This window comes from Dromiciops gliroides, chromosome 2 (genome assembly GCF_019393635.1).
Source record: "Dromiciops gliroides isolate mDroGli1 chromosome 2, mDroGli1.pri, whole genome shotgun sequence".
Taxonomy (NCBI): domain Eukaryota; kingdom Metazoa; phylum Chordata; class Mammalia; order Microbiotheria; family Microbiotheriidae; genus Dromiciops; species Dromiciops gliroides.
Genome location: NC_057862.1, coordinates 610,686,787 through 610,713,923, shown reverse-complemented (window position 1 = coordinate 610,713,923; position 27,137 = coordinate 610,686,787). Strand labels below are relative to the sequence as shown.

The 27,137-nt window shown below is 39.2% G+C and overlaps 1 protein-coding gene across 7 annotated transcripts in view; it reads left to right on the top strand.

The window, feature by feature from the left end:
* The window catches only part of EML4 (EMAP like 4), a 167,047-nt gene extending 148,166 nt beyond the window's left edge, over positions 1-18,881 (top strand). For all 7 annotated transcript variants that reach the window (XM_043984396.1, XM_043984399.1, XM_043984398.1 and 4 more), the window contains 4 exons: positions 4,534-4,621; positions 5,220-5,318; positions 15,293-15,423; positions 16,153-18,881. In XM_043984396.1, the coding sequence (XP_043840331.1) occupies positions 4,534-4,621; positions 5,220-5,318; positions 15,293-15,423; positions 16,153-16,599 (765 nt within the window). In that variant the 3' untranslated portion in view covers positions 16,600-18,881. The remainder of the gene's footprint in view (positions 1-4,533; positions 4,622-5,219; positions 5,319-15,292; positions 15,424-16,152) is intronic.
* The last annotated feature ends 8,256 nt before the right edge of the window (positions 18,882-27,137 follow it).

Genomic DNA, 27,137 nt, shown 5'->3' with positions numbered 1-27,137 from the left:
AAAGGGAACTTAGTTTAGAAAATCTTAATTGACTTAATAGAATGTAGATTCAAAAATAGTGAAATTAATTATCATTAAGGTCATAGCTATGAAACTGCCATTATTCTTCTAAAAAGGCTTTCTCCAATGTTTCCTATGCCTTTTTACAGGCTGTGTTTTTCTGAATCTTTCCATCCCATTTGACTGCCTTATAACCTCTACCTCCTTCTGTATGCTCTCTCTTCACTTGGTTTCCTTGAAATTACTCTCTCATGATTATCTTCCTATCTGTCTGGCCATTCATTTTTTTTATCCTTCACCGATTAGTCTTCTTCCTCTTACCCCTTAATTATCAGTATGCCTGAAACCTTTGGCCTAAACTCCACTCTCTTTTCTATATTCTTCTCCAGACTGTCTTGTATCCTCTTCTAACTTTAGTTATCACCTCTCTGAGCTCCCATCCAAAATACTCAATACCTACTACATGTTTTCCCCAGCATCGCAAACTCAGTGTCCAAAATGGAATTATTTATCTCCTAACACTCCTCTTTTACCTTTCATACATCAAAATACACACACACACACACACACATACACACACACACCCCAAAAATAAACTTTATCCTCCTGTTTCTTTTGAGATATCATCATCCTTCCAGCTACCCAGACTCAAAACTGCTACTTTTCTTTCCATTCACATAACATTCAAAATCTTGGTTTATCCTCATCCATTTGCCATTTCACTCCTTGAAATAATAATAGTGTAGTCTCTAAACTTAGAGATTCACCATGTATGTAATATTTCAGATCTTTATTTAAAAAACAGTAAAACCCTCTCATGCTGACCCCCAGGGGGTTTTTTATTGGAAATATTTGTTGTGCTCTATACTTCCTAAGTAAGTAAGTAAACAGTCTCTAGAAAGTATAATTTAAACTTTTCTGGGTGATATGGGATCTTCTTTATAAATGGTTATCATAGTACTTTGCTGTGATGTTCTGTCTTCAAGAGTTATTATTGAAATGCATAGATCCAGATAGATTCCCCCCACTCATTATTACATGGCCAGAAAGCTGGATTTTTTTAAAAAATGTTTTCTTTCTTTCCTTCCTGTCCATCACATTTCACTGCTTTCTGAAGCTTCTTTGCTTCCCCTTCCAGCTTCTAATCAGTTTGCTACATATAACCTAGAAAAGAATTCAAAACTACTATGAAAGACCAGATAACTAAGCATATTAACTTAACTTTAATTTTATACATGAAAGTAAGCTCTGACGTGACAGTGACTATATTCTTTTGCTATAAATATATAGGCTTTATTACAACTGTTTCCTCATTGTTCAGAGACTTTTTCACCTACTTCTGAGTAAGAGGCTGTATTGCAGATGATTGAGATTGTCAACAGCCTGACCACTGGATGAGTGCTCTGTTACTGTCTTGTAGTTAGTATACAAATTGTACTGAGCATTTGCTTCTTTTATGCTTCTTTATTTCTAGTATGCCAGTATTTGGTGAACAAGTCCACGTTTACCTTACTCAAATGTGTGATGATTTTTTAGATTTCATTTAGATTCCTCTCAGCCTTCATCTTTTGAGATCTATTTCAAAGCATCCATCCCATGTGTAGGACTTCTGAGGTACCTAGTACTTTGTCCTGAGATGACATAGAGGATCCTAAGGATCTAACACTTTGAACCTCAAAGATCCAGAGCAGCCTAAAACCTACCAGTGTTATTAGTTTAGACATACTCTGTGATGTGAACGTCGGTACAGGTTGGAACCAGGCAGAGCTGACAGAGCCAGGTTGGAACCAGACAGAGAATATCCTTGGCATAAAACCCTAATGCAGGATCCAAGACTGGAGAGATGAGTAAATAGAAGATAACATCCATTGCAAAGAATTATTATAGATCCAGAAATACCTTCCCCCCCCCAAAAAAAAAATCATACCTAGAAAGAATGAGTTATCTCTACAGCAACTTCAAGCAGGGACCCAGGGGCGGGGGAGGAGGGGATTTTTCTCCAAATACAAATGAATACTTGAAAGAAATGACACAATAAAATTTTTAATTAAATAAAGGAACTAGAGAAATATTGGAGAAAGAATAAGTAGAACAGAAAATAGTAAACTTTGTTCATGTGAGAGACTCCTGAAGATTGAGGAACACTTAATAGAAATTACTGAATCAAGGAGACAACAACCAACTCAAAAGATTGAAGAAAAACAAAAAAGAAAAAAAAAGATGTAATATGTCCAATATCAAAAACAAATAACCAGGGAAAGAGGTCAAGGAGAAATAATTTGAGAATTATCAGATTCCCTGAAACTATGATTTTAAAAAGCCTGAAGGATACTATGTTTTAAGGAATCATTAATAAAAAATTAAGACAAAAATATTGAATCATCCAAATAGAAGCAATTCATTCCAGGTCTTTGGTTTGTCTTATTTAACTCCCTCAATTCCCCTTGAAAACATTAAAGGACATTTCAAAGTGAAAATAGAAAGAATTCACTGATCAGCTCCTGAAAGAAACCCAAAAAAGTTCCAGGAATGTCATAACCAATCCAGAGCTTCCAGATCAAAGATAAACTATTATAATCAGGCAAAAAGAAAAAATTCAAATGCCAAGGAACCACGGTCAAGATCACACAAAACCTGGTAGCTTCTACTCTTCATGAGAGAAGATCTTGGAATATAATGTTTCAGAAGGCAAAGGATAATAAGCTTACAACTGAGAACACTCCCATATAAAGCTGAGTATAATCCTACAGGGGAAATGGATCTTAATTGAAAAGAGAACTTGAAAGCATTCCTAATTTAAAAAAAAAAAAACAGTAGAAATTTTGAGAGATGCAAACAGAAAAGTTAGGAGAAATCTAGAAAGGTAAATTTGATAAATTAGAAGGAGCTAGATGATAATGAAGTGCTAACATTTTAATGGAAGAAGAAGAAAAAAATGTCCTTTAATGTTTAATTAAATGTTTAATTGGTTCTATTTTGATGGTTTATGATAAGAAAAGGGGGGTAATAGAATGTACAGTGTGGGAGAAAAAGAGGGAGGACTTATTTATCACAACTGTAGTGTACTAAAATAAGAGTATACTAAAGGGTTATATATGAAGGAAGGTTGCAGGGGGATTGAGCATCAGATGAACTTCATTGTAAACTGCATTGAACAAAGGGAGATTGAACACACATAGCTGAGCACACGTTTGTGTGTACACACACAGGTATTGAGATACATCAAATTGAACAGGAAAAGAGACTGAATAGGGTAGGGATTTTAAGAGAAATGATACAATGATGGGAATAGTTAAAATCAAAACAAACTTGGGTACATCAGCAGAACCCATACAGTGGAATTTTACAGAGGGCAGAAGGGGAAGATCTACATCAGGTCAAAATATAAACTGGTCAGTCAGCAATAGAAATTTCTAGACTAACTAAAGAGGAGAGTAGAGAAGGTCCTACCATTCCCATAGAAATGCTTATCTGCCTGTTGGTAACATTTGGTCAGCACCCGTTGGTGAAATGGAGCAAAGCAGGCTGCTTCTCCCTTCAGTGAAGGCTTTAGGTGCTGGGTTGGAAGCAGATCTGGTGGTTTGAGCAGCAGTGCTGTTCCCAAGACTCTTGAGTACAGGCTCTGGAGCTGGCTGCATCAGGGTCTGAGGACGGAGATAGAGCGCTGATGGTGCTCACAGTTTGATTTGCCTGGAATATCCTGCTACTCCAGCTAGGCCGGCTCTCCTGCCTGCCCTTTGTATAGCAGCTGGTGGGGCATTTGTTGGGTTTCACGATCACTTTTGTGACCAATTAATTGGCTTATAGGCTGCTTCATTGCCCCAAGCTCTTTTGGAGCCCTGAATCTTTTGGAAGAGGTTACTACCTTGTAAAGAATTAATTGTTATTTGAGGTTTTTATGCCTCTGCGTGCACTGGCTGCATGGTGCTCCACCCACTGGTTGTAGCCGTTGCCAGAGCTCTGGCACCTCACGTCATCACCACTCCCCGAGGCCTACATGGGCCTGGCAAAATTATAATGATTGGAAGCCTAGTGAGGGCAGTCATGTGACTGTCAGAGCGGCCATCCCATTGGCTGGGGGCTGTGTGGGGTTTGCTGGGAAGGGGGAGGAGAATCCACCATTCTAGCTGGAAGCTAGAAGGCAACAGGAGCTCAGCTGTGTATTCTCAGCTGATTCCTGGACGGTGGTGTTTTTTTCAGTATAATTTCCCTTTCCCCATTTTATTTCCTTTCCCTTGATCCTACTGATCCTGTTTGTGTTTTTTTTTCTAAGTTCGTTCTTGTTAAAATAAATCTTGTTCTGTTTTGAAGGAGGCTGCCGGTTTCCTTCCTTGCCCCAATATTGTGGCTAGCTGCTTAGCTAACACTCCCCAATTAAAAATTGGTCCTCACAACATAGATATGAAAACTGTCTCGGGCCTACATCATTTTGGTAGTTTTGTATCTTAGCGAAGATGCTATTATCTAAGATACTACAGGGGGATATTCTTCTGGAGTTAATGATGCTTTTTGTTGACTGTTGTTATTCCTTAGGGACATTCCAGCTATATTACACATCTTGATTGGTCCCCAGACAACAAATATATAATGTCCAACTCAGGAGACTATGAGATACTATACTGTAAGTACAAATGGAATCTATATTTCATATATATGTACACATATATGTCTATTCACACACAGAATATGGGATAGGATTTGTCTTCTAGAGATAGTAATTAACAGATAAAGGGAAATTAGAATTGTGAAGTAAATGTTTGCTGACCGCTATGGTCCTTTGAACCAACAATACTGTTCTGAGCAGTTCTGGATTTAACGTTTCCTTCTGAGAATAGAGAAGAATATAATTGATGGAAGTTTGTAATTTGAGTGGTGTGACTGAAGATAAAGAGAATGTCCTCAATAAGAAAAAATATACAATTCTGTAAAAACCAGTTAAAACTAAATATTTCCAGGGGCAGCTAGGTGGCGCAGTGGATAGAGCACCAGCCCTGGAGTCAGGAGTACCTGAGTTCAAATCCGGCCTCAGACACTTAAGACTTACTAGCTGTGTGACCCTGGCAAGTCACTTAACCCAATTGCCTCACAAAAATAAATAAATATTTCCTGCACTTTCTTTGCTTTTCTTTTTAAATATATTTTAATATTGAGTGTGTGAATTATAAATACAGGTGTAAGTAGCAAATTTCCATCAAGATTTCCTATTTCTCAATTTAAAGGGGACATTCCAAGTGGCTGCAAACTAATCCGGAATCGTTCTGACTGTAAAGACATTGACTGGACAACTTACACTTGTGTATTAGGCTTCCAAGTCTTTGGTAAGAAACATATTTTACCTTATGTAATGCGGCTTTCCAGAAATGTGATGTTTAAAATCTAATGTGTGGTCACCTTAAATTAGAAGCTTTAGCACCAGTCTTTGGGCATTAAGCATTTATTAAAATATATTAGGAGTTAGTAAAGAGAACATGTGGAGTTCAGAAAGTTTAAGAAAAAACCTATCTCCCCTGGCCTGCTGCTTCTGCCACCACGAGCTTGTCCCAGCAACCAAAAAAAGTTTCCCTTTTCATTCAAGTGGAAACTTCCTGCGGGACCAGAAGAGGGGCAGTCCCCATACATAGCTCCCGATAGCATTGATTGACATGACTTACAGGTGGTTCTATGAATAGAGGCAACTTCCCAATGCCAGGCAACTTCCTGAATGCTAGTCACATGCTTCTCATCAGGGGGCAGTGCCCTGGTTCTCACAAAAAGAAAAAAATATCACTTAGCTAAGTTTTGTAGAATGAAAAATATGCATGAGTACATTTATGCTATCAGTATTAATGCTAGAAGTTAGTACTTGAAATTCATGGAAACTAATGAAATAGGATTAAAAGAATGGTGTATTTGTTCCTGTGGGTTGTAGCACACTACTTTCCCAAAAAAATGTGAAAAGAAAAAGATATGGTATAAAACTGAAAAAGAAGTAGTAATACTGTCCACAGAATATACTTGGGACAAGAAGAAAAAATTAATGAGGAATTTGGAACCTGGTACAAATGCATGATATAGCTGAAGTAATGTAAGATTTAAGTTATTCAGATACCTTTTGAAGCACTGTCCCTCAAAGGCACAGTCATAAATTTTTGGCCTTGTAATGATAATTTCATCCTTCAAAAGATAAATGTTGAATATTCTCATACATGGTTGTACCCTACTTATCCCAGTGGTTTCTTAACACTGTAGTTTATTCAAACCCCATTCTCTTTCCCCCACCATCCAGTTACTTATTCCCATTCCCCTCAACGTTCCCACCCCAGGTTTCCAACCAAATGCCACCCAGCCCTTCCACTATGCCCTGCAGAATGTCTATTCCATAGGCAACAAATTTTCTTTCATCCTAAATCTTTTCCTTTCCCATTCCTTACATCTTCTAGTGATCACTGAAAACCTGGCTTCCTCTTACCTCCAACCCTACCTCCACAACAACGCATTCTCCCTGGCTACCCTTTCTAGTACTAACTGCACCTTTACTCATTCCCCTCCACTCACTGTTGAGGCAGGAGAGTGGAAATACTCTTTGTTCCCCATTGCCACTGCCAGGTTCTCCCCCTACCTCCATTACTCAGAAACTTCTTTGCTTTAGGTTCATGCAGTTTATGTCTACTACCCAATCAAAATCCTGGTTGATGTTGTCTGCAGACTACCAGGTTATAACTCTCCCTTTGTCAGTAAGTTCAGTACCTGGCTCAGTTTGTCTTTTCTACCCTAGCTACTTCAATGTACATATTGATTCTCCCTCAGAACACCCTAACTACTCATTTCCTAACCCTACTCCTTCATCCCACTTCTTGCCATCACCCACAGTTGCACCACCTTCACGTTCAAGAATTCCAAAACTCCTGATCTGACCATAATCTATTGGATTTCCACCTCTCCCTTTGCTTTCCCTTACTGCACTGTACTTTGTACACACCGTGACCTCCAGCCCCTTGACCCCTTAGTTCTCTCTCTGGCTCTAGACTGTTTAAACATTGTTTCGTTAATGGTTTGAATAAAAGCATAGACTAATGTTTATGAAATTTGCAAATGACACAAAGCAGGAAGGAATGGCTTAACACATTGGGTGCCAGAGGCAAGATCCAAAATGATTTTGATTTTAATAGGCCAGATAGAACATTGGACCAAACCTAGGATAATAAAATTTTTAAGGGTTATGTGTCTCAGACTTAAGTTCAAAAAATAGACTGCACAGGTAGAAGATGGGGGAAGTACAGATAGATTTGTCTGATTGGTGTCCTCCATATTTCTTCTCCCTGGGTTTTCATGACCTCCTAGTTCTCATCATCCCTGCGGATATGACTAGTCTTTCTCAGTCTCCTTATCTGGATCTTTATTCATGTGCATAGCCTTTCTGATCTCCCTACTTATTTTCTCTTCCTCCTCAATCATGTATGTATGTTCTTTTTTAGAGATTGTTAGACATAAGCAAATAGAATGTAAGTTCTCCAAGAGCAGGGACAGATTTTCCTTTTTTTCTTTTCTTTATATCTTCAGAGCCAAACTCAGTGTCTTATACTTAATCCTATAAATGCCTCCTGAATTGTTTGAAAAAAAATCTTGGGATTCTTAATGCATTCATTACAAGTTCATTATGAATCATCCATGTGATATGGCAGCCATAAAAGCTAAATGCAGTCTTAGGCTTAATATAATAATGGAAGCAATGGTCCTTCTTCACTTTGCCCTGGCCTGACTAGTCTTCAGTATTATGTTCAGTTTTGGGTGTCACATTTTAGGAAAGACATTAATAAACTGGAAAGTGTTCAGGGGAACCAGGATGGTAAATAGCATCAAAACTGCTTCATATCATTCAGTAAATCAGCATACATTTATTAGGCCTTTGCCCAGGAACTAGAGTTGTTTAGCTTGGGAAAGTTGTAATGCTAATCTTAAGGTAATTGAAGGGCATTTATATGGAGAGAGATTACACTTACAAGTAGACTTGGCTCTAAAGGGCAGAACAAGGAGTAATGAGTAGAAGTTGCAGAGACAGATTTTGGCTTAAGATGAGGAGAATTTCCAAAAAGAGGACTTCCAAGTACTCTCTAGAAGTGGAATGCGGTCCCTGGAAACTGTATTAGGTACCTCCTCCATCACTAGAGTTCTTTAAACAAAGACTACATGTTTATGGGCAGCTAGGTGGCGCAGTGGATAAAGCACCGGCCCTGGATTCAGGCGGACCTGAGTTCAAATCTGGCCTCAGATGCTTGACCCTTACTAGCTGTGTGACCCTGGGCAAGTCACTTAACCCTCATTGCTCTGCCCCCCCCCCAAAAAACCACTACACGTTCAGTGTGTTTTTGCAAAGATTTTATAAAACAATAGTGTGGATTTCCTAATCTTTCTCTAGTCTTTTCTTGTCTCTTCCAGTGTCCTCATGACATTGAAGCCATATGACTACCTTTTATTTCCAGTGTCAAATGTAAATTTCCTGGTTTGGCATTTAAGGCCCTTCAGAACTACTTTTTTCAGCTTTATTATATATTATTTATCTGCATTCTACCGAGCAGTGTAGTGCCACAGAATTCCCGTTCTCATTGTCCTTTATTCTCAGAGGATCATGAAGGCTGGGAGGGGATATCATCACTTGCAATGAATTCTATTAAGTGAGGGAGGGCTGTGCAAAGTCACCAGCCTCTTTCTCTCCTCCAGAGCTATCTGGGTCCAGTGGCAAGATATATTCAGGACGACTGGAGATGGCCCCTGCCCATAATTAATGAATGAAACAGCTAGGTGGTGTAGTATATTTTAGCCACCAGATGATGCTGCTCTCTGACCACCATCCTAGTGTGGGCTACATCCGAGTGCAGAGCTTTTCCCCAAGACTGCAGTCTCCTTCCCTGTTCACCAGATGGCGCCCCCCACTACACTTTAATAACCTTATTCCCTCATCCTAGGAAGAATAAATGAATGAGCATTTATTAAGCAATGATTATGTGCCAGGCACCAATAGGAGAATAAGGACCAGTTGATTAGATTAAAATTCCTAGAGCTAGTCAGTCAGTAAACATTTATTAACACCTACTATGTGCCAGACACTGGGCTAAGCCCTAGAGATACAACTACAAAAATGGAAAATATTCCCTGCCCTTAGGGAGTTTACAATCTAATGTGATCTGTTCTGGGCAGCCCTCCACACTTCTCTAGCTTCTTACTCATTCCATTTGCTCAATAGCAAAGCTGGTGGGGCAGCTAGGTGGCATAGTGGATAGAGCACTGGCCCTGGAGTCAGGAAGATGTGAATTCAAATCTGGCCACAGATACTTGACACTTAACTAGCTGCATGACCCTGGGCAAGTCACTTAAACCCAATTGCCTTCAAATATCTGGGGCCATCTCCAGTTGTCCTGATCTGTATCTTGCCACTGGACCCACATGGCTCTGAAGGAGAGAGTGAGGTTGGTGACTTTGCACAGCCCTCCCTCACTTAAATCCAATTCACTGAAAGTCATGACATCACCTCCTGATATCATGGTACTCCTCAAGAACAAAGGACAGACTTCAACTAGCAAAGCTAGTGAGGCATTGCTTCCTTCCAGGTACTCAGAAAGAAAACCCAAAATGGAGTGAAGATGAGTATTTCTGTATAAAGCCTGAAAATCTTGTACCAGGAAGCCTCTTCAAAGGAATTAAAGACTGAAAGATGTTAAGAAATATATTTCTGTACTTACTTCCTACCCTCTTCATGGCCTCACTGATCTCACTCCTACTGTCAGCTTCCTTGAGGCATTAGAAATGCCTGTTCCAAAGTATAGAATATAACAGCTGAACTTAAGAAAATGTTGAGTGGGAGTAGCTGATAGAAATGCTACTTTAAGAAATTTCAGGTGTTCTCTTTAACCTTTAACCAGGACTGCACAGAAACTAAATATTTAAAAGCAATTTGTTAGCACCACCTACTGGTTACTGTTTGTTATTTTACATGTAGTTTTTTCAACCTTGATGATATCCAAATTTAGGATCATGGAATATAGAACAAGAGACTTTAGAAATCCTTTAATGGTTTCATTTCCTTGCTTTTCCATTATGTCTTATGGACCTGTTCTATTATTTTTTTTTTTTGCAGGGCAATGAGGGTTAAGTGACTTGGCCAGGGTCACACAACTAGTAAATGTCAAGTGTCTGAGGCTGGATTTGAACTCAGGTCCTCCTGAATCCAGGGCCAGTGCTTTATCTACTGCACCACCCAGCTGCCCCTGGACCTGTTCTATTATTAACAAACTATCTTTCATATTAGAGCTCTTCCTCTCATGCTACCCTTTACTCACAATAAAGATTTAGCCAGTTGTAGGAAAACAGGCATATGTTGCACTGTTGGTGGAGGCAGAAATTGACCCAGCCATTCTGGGAACACGTTTAGAACTATTCCCCAAATATCACTAAACTATGCATACCCTTTGACCCAGAGATACCACTTACTAAGCCCATACCCCAGAAAAAGAAAATGCCCCATAGGTACAAAAATATGGCCCCCATTTTGTTAAAACTAAGAATTAGAAACCGAACGGTGCCTGACAATTTGGAATGGCTGAACAAATTATGTTGTATGAATGTAATGGGATGTTATTGGGGTATAAGAAAAGGAAGGTTGCAGAGAAACTTGGAAGACTTGTATGAACTGATGGAAAGTAAAGCAGTTAGGACAAGGAAATGATTTAGACAGTGACACCAACATTCTAAAGACAACTCGAAGTCTTTAAGAACTCTGATCAATGCAATGACAGTCACAGAAAACCTGTGATCAAGCACGCTTCCCACCTCCTGTCAGAGATGACAAATTCAAGATGCAGAATGACATGCCCAGTGTATAACCTTGTTTTGCTTGATGATGCATTTTTATTACAAGGACTTTGTTTTTCCTTTCTTTTTTTCCAGTGGAGGACAGGAGGAAGAAGAAAGGAGGAATTAGGGATAGGGAAGTCAAGGGGAAAAAGAACAAGGAAAAAAAAAAGAGTTAGTAAAGCATTTTTCAGTAGGGGAAAAAAAACCCAGAAAGAAGGCCAAAAAGAATCACAGACCAGACTTGAAAGTTACGTGTTGAATTTATTATATATGTTAAAATAAAAGCAAGTGCTGCATAATAGAGGCCTGCATTTTTCATATATAATCCTTTTTCATCTGCAAAGATGGCAAAAATGAGAATTGGGGACAGGGCTAGATGGGGCGGGCAAGAGACCCACACTAGTGCTTTATTTGTGCAGCTGTTGAATCATTGCATTTTAGAAAGCAATTTAGAATGCAAACAAAGTTACTAAAATGCTTCCATTCACTTTAACCCAGAGATTCTAAAAAGTCCCCATATGTGCCATAATATTTATAGTAGTATTTATTGTAATAGTAAAGAATTGGAAACTGAGTAGATGCCCATCATTTGAGGAATGGCTAAACTTGAATATAATGGAATATTACTGATCTCTAAGAAAGTATGCATGGGATTAATACAAAGATGCATGGAAAAAATCTATATGAACTAAGGCAGTGAAGACAAGCAGTATACACAATAAACAGAAAGAATGTAATGGAACAGAATGTAAACAGTATAAATATAAACAGAAAAAACAGCCACAAAAAAAATCAAAAGTTGAATGTCGGGGGCAGCTAGGTGGCCTAGAGGATAGAGCACCGGCCCTGGATTCAGGAGGACCTGAGTTCAAATCCAGCCTCAGACACTTAACACTTACTAGCTGTATGACCCTGGGCAAGTCACTTAACCCCCATTGCCCTGCAAAAAAAAAAAAAAAGAAGTTGAATGTCGCAAAATTTAAAAAATAAGAAAGCCTCCAAAGAAGAGACTGAGACATTTACCCCTCTACAGAAGAAGGAACTCTACAAATGTTGTACATGACATATTTTCAGACTACTTCTATCTATATATTGATCAGTTGTGCTCATTTTTTCCCGTTTTCCTTCTTTTTTTTTTTTTGTCTCTAAAAAATGTTATTTGTTTTTATGGGATGGCTCTCTGGGAGGGAGGGATACTGAGAGAAATTATGGCATTGAAAAAAAAGACATCAGTAAAAACTTATCCTATATACACATACGTACACATACACACAGATATACAAGTGTGTGTCCACTTTATTTGGTCTTTTTAAGTTCAACTTTTTTTTAAATTTTAATAAATGCCAATAATGTGGCATCAAAGATAGAGATCAAAAAGACCCAGGTTCAAGATCCCCCTCTGGTATATAGCAGTTGTGTGACTCCAGACAAGTCATAGCCTCTCAGTGCCTCAAGCACTTCTCTAAGACTATTAAGTTGTGGAACATTTTTTAATCTCCAGTGGTAGCATTTTTCTCTTTAGAATTCCCTACACCAGAGAAATCATGGGTTCAGATTTTCCCCCAACCCTGATCTACTCCCCCCAAAAAATTTTTTCCAGGCACTATGCTACATGATGAGGATTTTTTTTTTAAAGTAGGATAGTCCATGCCCTCAAGTTTATATTCTACCCATATATCCCCCTATCCAGATCCTGTTAGGTCATTCTTCCTTGAGGAATTCAATATCTGTTTCTCATTCTTCTTTATCCTATACCTTGCCTTTGTGCTTGGGTGCTTCAGTTTACATGTTGCTGTGCCCTCAAATTCTCTTCTCAATTCATCAACTTCCTCAGCTCTCACCATTTTGCCACACCCCAGGATTTTCAGACCCTTGTTCTTATCACCAAGTATGTACACATGCATGCGTGCACACATGTACACGTGTGCATGTGCACACATACGCGCACACACACAGCAAACATCATCTACCTCCACAGTCAATAAGTGAAGTCCCTGTCTGACCATATATAACATTTTTTCTTTCCATCTTTCCCTGTGCCTCATATTTCCTAACCATATTGTCTGTCCTTCATACTACTCCATACCTTCCTGCTTCTCCAGGCTCTCATTATTCCTGCTCACTTTCCTCTCTCATGACTCTATAGTGTTACCATTACACTGTCTTTTCTTGAATCCCTTGTACTTTTATCTCAGCTCTTTTATTTTTAAAAATCATTTAAAATATTAAAACATTAATTAAAATGTTAATATTTTTTTAAATCCAATGCTGGATTATTCCCACTACCTATGTTGTGTCAACACTCCTAGAGGATGTCACCTTACTATATTGCAAATTTATGCTGTGTAATGGTCTAGGCAGTCCCTTGCCTAGAGCTATGATTCTGTGATACTGACTGGTCCCTCACTCCCACAATTCAATATTTTCACTCTTCCATAAGTGACTAGCAAACTCCCTACGGTATCTGTTCTAAACCTTCTCTTTTCTCTTCAAGCTGTCTATGCCACACCACCCTCTCCACACTCCCTCTTATCTCCAATTCTGAACCTTACATTTCCTCAGTATGATTACTCATTCTTTCCTATGTTCCAGTCTCTGATGAAAAAGATGTCCTTTCACCCTTAAAAAGCCACTACTACCCTGGGCAAGTCACTTAACCCCCATTGCCCCGCCAAAAAAAAAAAATGCCACTACTTCTATCCTTGACTCTTTCCCCTATTACCTCCTTTGGGAACTCATCCCATTTGGTCCTTCCTTCTCTGCTTTCCCCCATCCTTCTTCCTAATTTCCCTATTTCTTCAAGTTACGCAGATTCACAATCTAGAAGTTATCCTTAACCCCTCTCTCTCACTACCACCCCATAGCTCATCAGCTCCCAGAGTTTCTGCTCTTTATTTCTGTGCAGATGACTCCCAGACCTGTATACATATTCAACCCCATATCTCCAGTTGCCTACCAGACAAATAAATAGACCCACTACCTGGGTAACCCATAGGAGTCCCAAACTTAACATCTTTGCTTATGTACCTAATTTCCCTATTTCTTTAAAGGCACCACCATTCTTCAAGTCAATTATCCTTAACCTCTCATTCTCACTACTACCCCACATCTGATCATTTGCTGAGTTTTGCCAATTTTACCTCCACAACACTTCTGTTCAGTCACATGATCACCACCCTAATTCAGGCCCTAATTGGTATTATTGAAACAACTTCCTAAATCATCTCCTTACATCCAGCCTCTCATTTATTTTTCACATAGCTGCCAAATGAATAATGCTAAAACACTGCCAGGTCATTTCCCTGTTCAAGAAGCTTTGGTAGTTCCCTGTTGGCTCAAGAAGAAAGTACAATTCTCCTCTATTTGGCCTTTCACAATATGGTTCCACCGTGTCATTCCAGGCTGATTACATATTGTTCCCATCACATATTCTTTGATCCAGTCATATTAGCCTCTTTGATGTTCCCACTTCACAACTTTCTGTCTTCTATCTATGCCTTTGTATACACTAACCCTTATGCCTAGTTAATGCTCTCACTTCTCAACTTCACCTTTTAGAAACATTAGGTCCCTTCAAGGCTCACTCACATGCCACCTTCTAAATTAGAAAAGATCTTTCCTGATTCTCCCAGCTAATTCTCCTCCAATCCTGGAATTATTTTGTTGTTATTTTTGTGTAGATTTCCTTTTTTTAAAATCCATATATATGTTGTTTATCCTAGGATAATATAAATTCCTTGAGAGCAGGGATTGTTTCATTTTTCTCTTTATATCCCATCACACAATACCTACAGTCCTATGGCAGATGATTAGTAAACGAATTAAGAAACTTGTCCAAAGTCACATGATTAACAAGTGGCAGAACTATGATTTTAGACCTTTAACTTCTAGCTCCAAATTCAGATTTACCAGGCAAGCTGGCTGGCTCACTGACTCTCCCTCCCCCGACCCTCCCCTCCCAAAAATAGTATAATTTGATCATTCTTTTTTATATAATTTAATATTTGGCCACCAACCTATATTCTTTAGATATTTTCTTATCAGCTAGGTGTTTAGACTTTGTTATTTGTCTAATTCTTGTTTTATATTCAGACAAAATAAAAAAATATATCTTATATGATCCTTCACTAAAATCCTACTCCATTGTCTTATGGTAGCAGGAAGGTACCTTGGGTTCTCTAATTCTGTGCCAGTGAGCTCAAGTTCTAGCAGATCCCACAGAGCTGGAAAGATTTAGAGTACACACCATACTTCTATTGCCTGGGAACCAACTTAGATACATTCAGAACTCACTGTGTTTGCTACAGCATGATAAATTTTGTAGCCACAAAGTTCCCAAAGGCCTTACCAGGTTGTAGAGAGTGGCAGGAGTAATCACATGGACAGTCACAGAATCTTGAAGCATTAGAGCATACCATATATTGTTCACACTAATGTTTCCATATGCATGTTTCCATCTTGTAAGGAGTCTGGCCAGAAGGATCGGATGGAACAGATATCAATGCTCTAGTGAGATCCCATAACCGAAAAGTGATAGCAGTTGCTGATGACTTTTGCAAGGTTCATCTTTTCCAGTATCCCTGTTCTAAGCCAAAGGTAAGTTCAACTTCTAAATAAGCAGGTCTTAGAGGAAGCTACTGGACCACTTGTTTGTGTACATCTCTGGTGAGGGGTGAGCCACTTGGAGAACTAGTTCCTAATTGTCCGCCATTCCACTAGAATTCTGAAGGATACACCAACTTTACCTGGCTTTTCCTTTGGACAGCCATAAAAGGATGCCCCTTCTTCCTTCTTCCTTCTTGTTGCTGAAAAATTAGGGCATCCTCAGAGAATAGACAACAAAAAAAGTAGCTGGGATTTACTCTTTTTAGGTGTTTGGCAGAAGCCTCTTAGCAGTCAGGAGTTGTTTGGTTTGGCTTGATTTATTTTGGTGATTTTAAACTCATATTCTTAAGAATAGTCACTAGATAATTCTTAGAGACTGCAGAACTTGTCATGCTTTGTCATATAATCATAACTATTATTACTGCCTTTAGGAGTTTATAATCTGTTATTCAGATAAGACAGCCCCTTGGGCATTTTTGGTCTTTTGGGAGTAAAGGCATGGACATTACCATCGTTCCCTCCAACTTTTCTCCCATCCTGCTCAGTGATTAGAAAAGAGATTTGATGTCTCACTAGCTTTGTTTCTCTCAGATCTCATTAGTGCTGATTGTGATGGAAGTTGTTATTTTATATAAGCTGGCTTCCTTCCCTTAGTCATTGTCACAGTAAGCAGACATATTAAAAACTGTTTAATTTTTCTGTCTTGTTTATTTCCAATAGGCACCAAGTCACAAGTACAGTGGCCATAGCAGCCATGTTACTAATGTCAGCTTTACTCATAACGATAGCCACTTAATTTCAACTGGTGGAAAAGACATGAGTATTATTCAGTGGAGAGTTGTGGAGAAGTTATCTTTGCCTCAGAATGAGACTGTAGTAGATATTGCTATAACCAAAGCACCCATTTCTACCCATGAGAATGTCCTACAACCAAATACTCCCACACCCCCGCCCTCCTCCCAGCCCTTCAGTGATGCTGCTGAAAATGAAAGAATGAGTGATTCTTCAACCCCCCTTGAGAATGACCTGGAGCAGAGTGAGGAGCAGAGTGAAGGAAGCAGCGAGTACCTGGGTGAGCCAAGTTATGAAGAGCCTTCCAATGAGACCAGGGAAGAGCAAAGTGAGTCACCTGTTCCTGAGGACCAGCAGAATTCACCAGTTTCTTAACACTTCAACTTCAGATGATTTCTTTTTCCCATCTGATATATGTTTTGCAACAAGGAGAAAGTTGAGCTATAGGAAGGGGAGTAATGGAGAATTATATCACTCCAAATGTTGGTTTCCATGTGGTCTGCTTTCTTCAGTAGTCTTACCTTTAACTCCCGAATGGAGCTGACCTTCAGTGTAGTGTTTGTTGAGAACTGGCCAAAGTTAGTAATAGGAAAAGACTGAAACATTCATCGTTTCAGAAATTGCTATGTGTGGAAGTGGCACGATGTAAATACTGGGGGGGAAATGGCAATTATTATGACCTGAAGTAAATCACCTTATTATCTGAAAGTGCTTTCTGCAGGAACTTCCAGAAAAACAAAAGCACTGTTAAAAGTATCCATAAATATATAACGTGCTGTTGTTTCAAGTGTAGCAAGAAAAAAACAAAGTGGGCTCTTCATTGAGCTGTCCTTTCCTCCAAACCCATCCCCATTATATGGAAGAAAAAGGGAACTAGAAATTGGGGGCGATTACAGTAATGCCGTGTGCAAGTAGCACTGCCTTCTTGATTAAAAAAATATGCAATTTTTCTTACACTACCAATAGATTCCAGATATATTTGCATTCTTACTTTTTTTCTAAGGAAAGTTATAGCAAGGAATAGACATGTCATTCCCTGTACCTATCTACTTAAATATAAAATATTGCCTAATAAAATTAAGAAATTGGGTTAATATAACAATCAAATTCAGTAGTTCTCAAAAACAATGGATTCTTCTATTGACCTAAACAGTTTTCCAGACTATCCAGGTTGGCATTCATATGAATGGAAAGGACTTTGTACCTACCTATAAAACTAAACTTTCATAGTTCCCTAACTAAACTTAGCTAGGAAAAATATGCAGTAAATTTTAAATTATGGAATTGGTGCTTGGGATTCTTTTTTTCTTTTTTACAAGTGTAACTTCTTAGAGTAAAACTAAGCATCAATAAATTACAAGTTCTTCTTACTGGCCTTATTAACAGTCATGATTTTGGTGTAGGACAGATTTTCCTATTTGCCATAGAGGGTGATTTCCTCCATTAAGAAATGTGATAAGCTTCTTGGCCATTTATGGGGTATCATGGCATTTGTTGTTATGCATTTGGAGATTTGTGTTTTTAAGTTTTGTCACACACCGATGTTTTCCCTACATACATGTTTCCTACTTTTAAAAAATGACTGACAATTAAGCATTTCCTATGTATCTGTTTATACTTTGATCATATAAAATCTTTGTTGTTGTTTTTTACTTGCTGCATTGTTCAGATATTTTTCAGTAGGATCATGTTTAAAAACTTGGGATGAGTTAAGAAGTCTTAAATGTTCAAGCGTTTACGTGATTGTGCCATTCCAAAGTGCATCAAAACTGTCATTCCCTTCTAGTATCTTCTCAGGAGTAATGCTGCAGATCAGGTATTTAGTCATCATTTGGTAATATGAAAACTCCAGTGGCCTCCAAAAGGACATTTACAGCATTCATGCATACACAAACACAGACACGTGTGCTGTATGTGACTGTATGAGTGTGAACACAGGCACTTATTCTGTGTTTCTGCATAGATCTATATATGTGTAGGTAAACACACATTGAAATACTCTGTATCAACAGATATACATATGTTTGTGTGTGTATGTGTATCTCCTTTTGTTTACATCTATTCAAGAAAACCTCAAAGTAGTTCTTTTCAAAAGAAGAGTTAGAGAGTCCAAGCAACCCATATGTTTTCTAATGTGTTCTGTACATAGTTATCAGAGAGCAGCAGTATTGGATTCAGACATTTGCCAATTAGTAATGATGATTAAAAACCATCAGGTCAGCATGTGATATAATTCCCTACAAGGAACATATTTAAGATGAGTGAGTAGTACTAAGAAAAAGAAAAGCATATCATAAAGCTTGTGGGGTGTGGAGCTCTCATGGTAAACAGGGAGATTCATTTGGAAGCATCTGTCACCTTGTGGGGTTGCCATGTATGATGAAAATTATAATTGTGATATTCTTGTGTGGTAGTTCAGAAAACACTACTAATATACAGAAAGCCTTACAACTTTCAATTGCTGGCAACTACTGTTTAATGGATAATGAAATCTGTGATAATGGATGAAATGGGTGGGATTATGAAACTGTAGATGTTTTTTAGAAAACTTGTGAATGAAATCTGAATCAGAGTGTTTCATGTGAAGATGTTTGAGCCATTTCTATCATGCATTCCTGTCTCATGGCAGAAATTTTTGAAGATAAATAAAATAATCAAAATAATGTGTTGCCTTTGACTACATAAGCATGTTAACTTTTCTTCAAATGCTAGTGTTACTTAAAAACTGTCATGGCAAAGACATTTTAAACTGCTAACTACTGCTGCTGCTAAGAACAGTGGCATTTTGCAGAGGAAAAAAATAAACAAGCATTTATTAAGTACTATGTGCTAGACACTGTAGTAAGCACTGAGTATACAAAGAAAGTCCCCCCCCCCAAAAAAATTTATATACACACACATATATATATCATCTGATTCAGAGGCTCTGGGGGGTCTCCTCTAGTGAGGCCTTCCTGGGACTGGATCTGTGTCAGGGTGATTGTGGGGTTGGGCTCCATTCCTGTCTCAGCACAGCAGCTCCCTCCTTCTGACCTAAGCTGTTCTTTGTTAGAAGATGATTTCAGCACATTCTTCTGTGGGTTTTTCTGCTCCAGGCATTGTCCTATGGCTTTATTTGGATATTTTGGGGGGCAATCATGTCATGAGTTCGAGAGCTCACTGCCTTTCCTCCGCCATCTTGGCTCCACCCTGGAAAAGACACACATATATATATGGGGGGAAAACTACATAATTGTGTATATGAGATACACACATATACATATCCAGTATAAATCGAAGATGATTTCAAAAGAAAGGCACTAACAGTGGGAGGAAACAGGAAAGGCCTCTTGCAGAAGATGAAATTTGACCTTGGTCTCATTTCACTCAAGAGATGCCAGGAGTTAGGGGTGAGGAAGAAGAGCATTACAGGCATGAATGAAAAAGAACTGAACCAGAAGATAAAGTATCGTGTTCAAGGAATAATGCAACTGGATCAGAGTCCATGGAGGAAAGTGTAAAAAGACAAGAAAGATAGAAAGGGATAAATTGTAATGGGCCTCAAAAACCAAACAGGTTTTTTATATTTAATTCTAGTAATAATAGGGAGCCCCAGGAGTTTACTGAGTAGAGGAGTGACATGATCAGACTTTCACTTTAGGAAAATTACATTGCCAATGAGAACCAACTAGATCAACAGAAGATTTGAGGCAGAAAGACAGGGAGAAGAAAGTCCAGAACAGAACTTTAATGAACATCCAGTGTTAGTGGACTATAAACTGAAGATCCAGTAAAGGAGAGATTCCAAAGGAGGAGAAACAGAAGAGAGCAGTGTCACAAAAACCCTAAAGAGGAGAGAAGGGTGATGAATGATGTCAAGTACTTCAATGATGAGACTTAAGGCCATTACATTTGGCAACTTTAGAGAGAACAGTTTCAGTTGAATAATGAGATTTCAGAGGGGCTAGAAGCAAGAGAAGAAAGGAAGATAGTGACATTAAGTATAGACAAATTTTCAAGGTTTTCTGGTCAAATCTGACTCTGTAACCCCATTTGGGGTTTTCTTGGCAAAGATAGTGGAGTGGTTTGCCATTTCCTTCTCCAGCTCATTTTACAGATGAGGAAACTGAAGCAAACAAGTGATTTGCCCAGGGTCACACAGTAAGTGAGTGAATCCAGATTTGAACCCGGGTCTCCCTAGCTAGGTCTGACATACAAGGAGTTTAGCCCAAAAGGAAAGGAAAGATGACAACTAGGGATGGTCAGATAAAAGAGTTTTTTTAAGGATGGTGGGAGAATGGAGTAAGGAAGGAGCCAGGAGGAGTTGGAGTTTAGTAAGAGGAAATGATAAAACAATCTACTGAAGGGGGTGATCAAGGATGAATATTGAGTTTGCCATGTCAAGGAGAAGTCACCTCTCTATGTGAGGTAGAAGTAAAGAAGATAGTAGCAGGAGATGCCTGAGTCATGTGAGATGAAGGGAGAAGAGGGAGCTCTCCACAAATGGCCTTTTATTTGTTGTTTGCTTTTTGTTTTTTCAGTAAAGTTTGATGCAGGATAAGGGGAGGGTCCTGTGGAGGGAGGGGAAGGTGTTGAGAGATGAGAATGGTTGGAACAGCCAAGTGGTGAGTGGGATGTAACAAATTTGTAGTGACCTGCTCGGCATAGTACCATGATTTTCTCCTCAGTTTAGCAGTGCATGAATAAGAAAGAGTAAAGGAAGTGGATGGTAAAATTAGTCCAAGGTTAGGGTTTTGACAAGGCATGATCAGGACAGGACAAGAGGAGGATTTAACAGTTTGAACTGGTTTGCCAGGTGTCACTATGGACGGGAGTACACTACTAAGTACAGGAGTGATTGACCCAGGAAAGACTTAGGAATACAGGAATTGGAGGTTACAGTGAGAATGAAAAAGAGGGTATGGGAAGTAAGACATAGGGAAAGATGGAACGATAAAAGTTTATGAGGAGATAAAGAGATTTCAGAGTTCACAAATATGGAAGTAGAACACTTTCAGGTAATGGCAACATCCATCTCTATACGTGAGGTGGAATGAATAGGTCATGAGAATTGAATAAATAGAAGTTAAAGTATAAGGGAGCATCAGTATGTATGCTGAAGTCCCCTTGTATGAGGACCAGAGTTCTGGTGGGTGGAAAGACTTTGAGCCAGGGACTGAAACACACTGGAGAAAGAAGGAGAATGCCCAGGGCAGGGGCCCTTGTTTTGTATAATGACTACCAGGAACTGATATACTAATCAAATCAGTCCAAGTATAGTAAGATTAGGTGTCTCCAGTGTATTTTTTAAAATAATTACTAATGCTATATGAGTTTTGGGGAAGCAATTTTAATTTATTAATATTATATACCATAAAGGATTGACCATGAGTCTCCCTAACCTTCTCATGGTCTCAGGTCAGGTGGTAGAGAAAGAAGGGAGAGAGCTGCAGCATGGCAGTTAGCACAAGCAGGAGAAAAGCCCCAAAGACACATGCTGTCTCCCAGAAAGACAAGCATATGATCTCAAGGACACACAGAGAACTAACAAGCCCCACACCATCCTAAAGGCAAGAGCCTAGAGGGCTCCTGCCTCTTTCCAGGATTTTTATCCTCTTTAGATAGAAGCAGGTCATTATACATTGATCAAACCTAATTGGTTAGCATCATTCAATTCCATTGGTTGACATGATTTGAAGGTGGTCCACATTAAAATGAACAGATGACATCAGAAAAAGACCCTTGCTCAAGTTGCTTAAGGCAAAGTCCATTATCAAGATGTGGTTTGGTCCCATAGTCCTTCACCAAGCTAGACAAAAGAGTCTATCTCATTTCTTTGTTCCCTTGGGTATGACCCAATAGATTTGCTGAAGGTTTCTCAAGAACTGAACTGGGCGGGGGGCGTAAATCTCTGGATCCCCGAAGAAATCCATTATTAATAATTATTTTCTCATAGGTACTCGGCAGGAGCCAAGATGCAGACTGAAACCTAGAAGCTGCCTGAGCTCTCCCAAATTTCCCTCAGAAACCTTAAATTAAGCCTCACAGATTCTGGAGCTGCAAAACCTGCAAAAAAGGGGGGGGGGGGAATGAAACTGTATTCCGACTTAACCTAGAAGATCTTCAGGAAAGGTCTGTTTTCATCTGGGCAACGCCAGCCAAAGGCTTTTGGCCACAGCACAGATCATTAACTGAGGACCCAAGGGTCCTAGCTCAGCAAACTAGTGGCACAGCAGGCCACTGTGAGGTCTCCAATCCCAACTAAGCAATCTCCAGCCAGGGTATCTGCTACCCAACAGGCCCAACTAAGCTGGGCCACTCCAGTGCAGTGAGCAAGCTGCAAACTGCTGAGGTCTCAGAGCAAAATGCCAGGGACTGGGCCCCCAGCCCCCAGCAAAAGAAGCTTGGACAGTGCACACTGTATCCAGGAGCAGAACTCAACCTTAAAAGACACAAAAGAGGCTAAAATATGAATAAGAAACAGAAAAGACCCCTCACCATTGAAAATTACTACAGCCACAGGGAGGATCAAAACAAACTCAGCGGATAATAATGATAAAACACCTACATGTGAAGCCTTGTCTCAAGACCAAAAAGCCTCTCAGAAGAGCTCAAAAAGGATTTTATAAATCAAATAACAGAGAAGTAGAAGAAAAATTGGGAAAGAAAGGAGAGTTATGTAAGAAATAGTCAATAGTTTGGAAAAAGGAGAAAAATTGACTGAGGAAAACAACTCATTAAAAAAATGCAATTGGCCAAATGGGAAAGGATTGTGCAAAAACGGACTGGGAAAATAACTCTTTAAGAATAAGAATTGGGCAGATGGAAGCTAATGGCTCAGAGAGACAACAGAGAAGAAGTAAGGCAGAATCAAAAGAATATAAAAGTAGAGGAATATGTAAAATAACTCTTTAGGAAAACAATAGACCTGGAAAACAGATCCGGGAGGGACAACCTAAGAATAATTGGACTACCTGAGGACCACGATCCAAAAAAGAGCCTAAACAGCATATTTTCATGACACTATCAAGAGAACTGGCCCAATGTCTTAGAACCAGAGGAAAAAATCAGCATTGCAAGAATCCACCAATTACCTCCAGAAAGAGACCCTAAAAGGAAAACTCCAAGGAATATCGTAAACCAAATTCCAGAATTATCAGTAAAGGAGAAAATAATGCAAGCAGCCAGAAGAAACCATTAAATATCAGAGAATAACAATCAGAATAACATAGGACCTGGCAGATTCAACATAAAGGATCAGAGGGCTTAGACTACTGATATTCTGGAGGCAAAGGAACTGGGATTACAACTAAGAATGTACTACCTAGCAAAATTAATCATAAACTTCCAGGGAAAAGATGGCATTCAATGAAATGGGACTTTAAAACTTTCCCAATGAAAGCCCAGAACTGAACAGAAAATTCACTCTATAAATATAAGACTCAAGAGACACATTAAAGGTAAAAGGGGGTAGCTAGATGGCACAGTGGATAAAGTACTGGCCCTGGATTCAGGAGGACCTGAGTTCAAATCCAGCCTCAGACACTTGTGTGACCCTGGACAAGTCACTTAACCCCCATTGCCCTCCAAAACAAACAAAAAAAAGACTGGAACAGACTGGAACATCAGCTGAAAAAAAAAAAAAAAGAAGTAGCAATCCTTATCTCAGGCAAAGCAAAAAGCAAAAATTGATTTAATTAAAAGGAGACAAGGAAGGAAACTATATCTTGCTAAAAAGTATCAGACAATGAAGTCAATACTAAACATAGGGGGCAGCTAAGTGGCACAGTGGATAAGAGCACTGGCCCTGGATTCAGGAAGACCTGAGTTCAAATTAAATAAACAAATAAAATACTAAACCTGTAATGTACCAAGTGGTACAGGCATCCAAATTCTTAGAGAAGAAAGTAAGTGACTTATAGGAAGAGATAGCAAAACTATATTAGTGAGGGACCTCAACTTACCTCTTAGAACTAGATAAATCTAACCACAAAATTAAAAGAAAGAAGTTAAGGTGGTAAATAGAATTTTAGAAAAATTAATATGATAGACCTCTGGAGAAAACTGAATGGGGATAGGAAGAATATACCATTTTCTTAGTGGTACATGGCACACACACAAAAATTTACTATATGTTAGGGCATAAAAACCTCACAGTCAAATGCAGAAAGGCAGAAATAGTAAATGTATCCTTTTCAGATCATGATGCAATAAAAATTATGTGTTATAAAGGGCCATGGAAAGATAGACCAAAAATTCATTGGAAACTAAATAATCTCCATTCTAAAGAATGAGTGGGTCAAACCAAGAAATCATACAAATGATAACTTCATTCCAAGAGAATGACAATAATGAGACAATGTACCAAACTTATAGGATGCAGTCAAGGCAGTTCTTAGAGGAAATTTTATATCTCTAAATGGCCTATTTGAATAAAATAGAGAAAGAAGATATCAATAAATTGGGCATGCTACTAAAAAAGCTAGAAAAAGAACAAATTTAAAATCCCCATTAAACACCTAATTAGAAATTCTGAAAATTAAAGAGAGATTAATAAAACTGAAAGTAAGAAAAGTAGGGGGGCAGAGCCAAGATGGTGGAGAGTAGCCAGCAAATTGCCTGAGCTCTCCTTCTGTTCCCGTCAAAAAAGAACATTAAATCAGGAGCAGCTAGGTGGCACAGTGATAAAGCACCGCCCTGGATTCAGGAGGACCTGAGTTCAAATCCGGCCTCAGACACTTGAGACGTACTAGCTGTGTGACCCTGGGGCAAGTCACTTAACCCCCATTGCCCTGCAAAAAAACAAAAACAAACAAACAAACAAAAAGAACATTAAATCAAGCCCCTAGACATATTCTGAAACTACAGAACCTGCAAAGAGACAGAGAGACACAGTCCTTCCAACCAGAGATAATGTAGAAGACTTCAGGAAAGGTCAGTCTCGCTGGGGCAAAAGGGAGGCACAGTGCCAGCAGGCAGCAGCTACAGCACTGAGAGGGTCAGGGGCAAGTCAGCAGGAAGCTGTGGGCCACAGCTGAGCAACTGAGGCCCCTGGATCCTGGCTCAACAAGCTGGTGGCACATCAGGACAGTGGAGAAACACGCCTGCACCAGCCAGAAGGGCAGGTTGCCAGCTGGATGGCCACACATAGGACAGGCGCGACAAGCCTACCAATCCCAGTGTGCAGCCAGCAAGCCGAGGGTGGTGAGAATCCACAAGCCATAGAGGCCTCAGTGTAGAAAGCCAGTGACACAGCCCCTATACCCCAGCACAAGAAGCTTGAAACAGGGGCCCTGGTGCCCCCAGAGCAGACCTCAACTTAAAAAAATAAATAAGCTGCAGCATGAGTAAGAAACAAAAAAGAAACTCTCACCATTGAGAGTTTCTGTATCAACAGGGAAGAGGCAAACACAAACTCAGATGAGGACAGTACTTCCCAAATTTCCTACATGTGAAGGCTCAAGAGGGAAGATGAATTGGTCTCAAAAACAAAAAAGCCTTCTTGGAAGAGCTCAAAAAGGATTTGAAAAATCAATTGAGAGAAATGAAGCAACACAAGAAAATTATGAAAAAAGAATCAGCAGCTTGGAAAAGGAAGCACAAATATTGACTGAAGAAAACAATTTCTTAAAAAATTCATCTGACATGGGGCAGCTAGGTGGCACAGTGGATAGAGCACCGGCTCTGGAGTCAGGAGGACCTGAGTTCAAATTTGGCCTCAGACACTTAACACTTACTAGATGTTGTGACCCTAGGCAAGTCACTTAACCCCAATTGCCTCACCAAAAAAATAAAAATTCATCTGGCCAAATGGAAAAAAAGGTGCATAATCTCACTGAAGAAAACAATGCCTTAAAAATTAAAATTGGATAGTTGGAAGATAATGAATCCATGAGACACCAGGAATCAGTCAAGCAGAATCAAAAGAATGAAAGAAATAGAAGAAAATGTGAAATACCATCGTTGGAAAGACAACTGACCTGGAAAAACAGATCCAGGAGAGACAATTTGAGAATCAATGGACTGCCTGAAAGCCATGATCAGAAAAAGAGTCTAGACACCATATTCCAGGAAATTATTAAGGAGAACTGCCCTGATATTATAGAATCAGAGGATAAAATCATCATTGAAAGAATCCACTGATCACCTCCTGAAAGAGACCCCAAAAGGAAAACTCCAAGGAATATTGTAGCCAAATTCCAGAATTATCAGGTGAAGGAGAAAATACTCCAAGCAGCCAGAAAGAAGCATTTAAATATCATGGAGCCACAGTCAGGATTGCTCAGGACCTGGCAGCTTCAACATTAAAGGACCGCAAGGCTTGGAATATGATATTCTGGAAGGCAAAGGAGCTTGGATTGCAGCCGAGAATCTATTACCCAGCAAAACTGAGCAATCTCTTTCAGGGGAAAAGATGGAAATTCAATGGAATTGGGGACTTTCAAGGTTTCCTGATGAAATGACCAGATCTCAATAGAAAATTCGATCATAAACATACAAGACTCAAGAGAAGTTTAAAAAGGTAAATGGGGGGGGGGTGCGGGGGCAGTGGGGGGGGGGAAGTTACTCAATAAGGTTAAACTGTTTACATCCCTACACGAGAAGATAATACGTTTAACTCTTGAGAATTGTATATATATTTGGTCAGACAGAAGGATTATACACAGAGGGTATAAATATAAACTGTCTTTGATGTGATGATATCAAGAAAATTAAGGGGGTTAAAAAGGAAGTTTATGGGGAGAAGAGAAAGGGGAGGTGGAATGGTATGAATTACATCATATGAAGAGGTGAAAAATACCTATTACAATAGAGGGAAAGAAGGGAGGGGTGAACATTGTTTCAACCGTACCCTCACTAGATTTGATTCAAAGAGGGAATAACATATACATTCATTTGGATAAAGCAACTTAGCTTATTCTTTAGGGACGTAA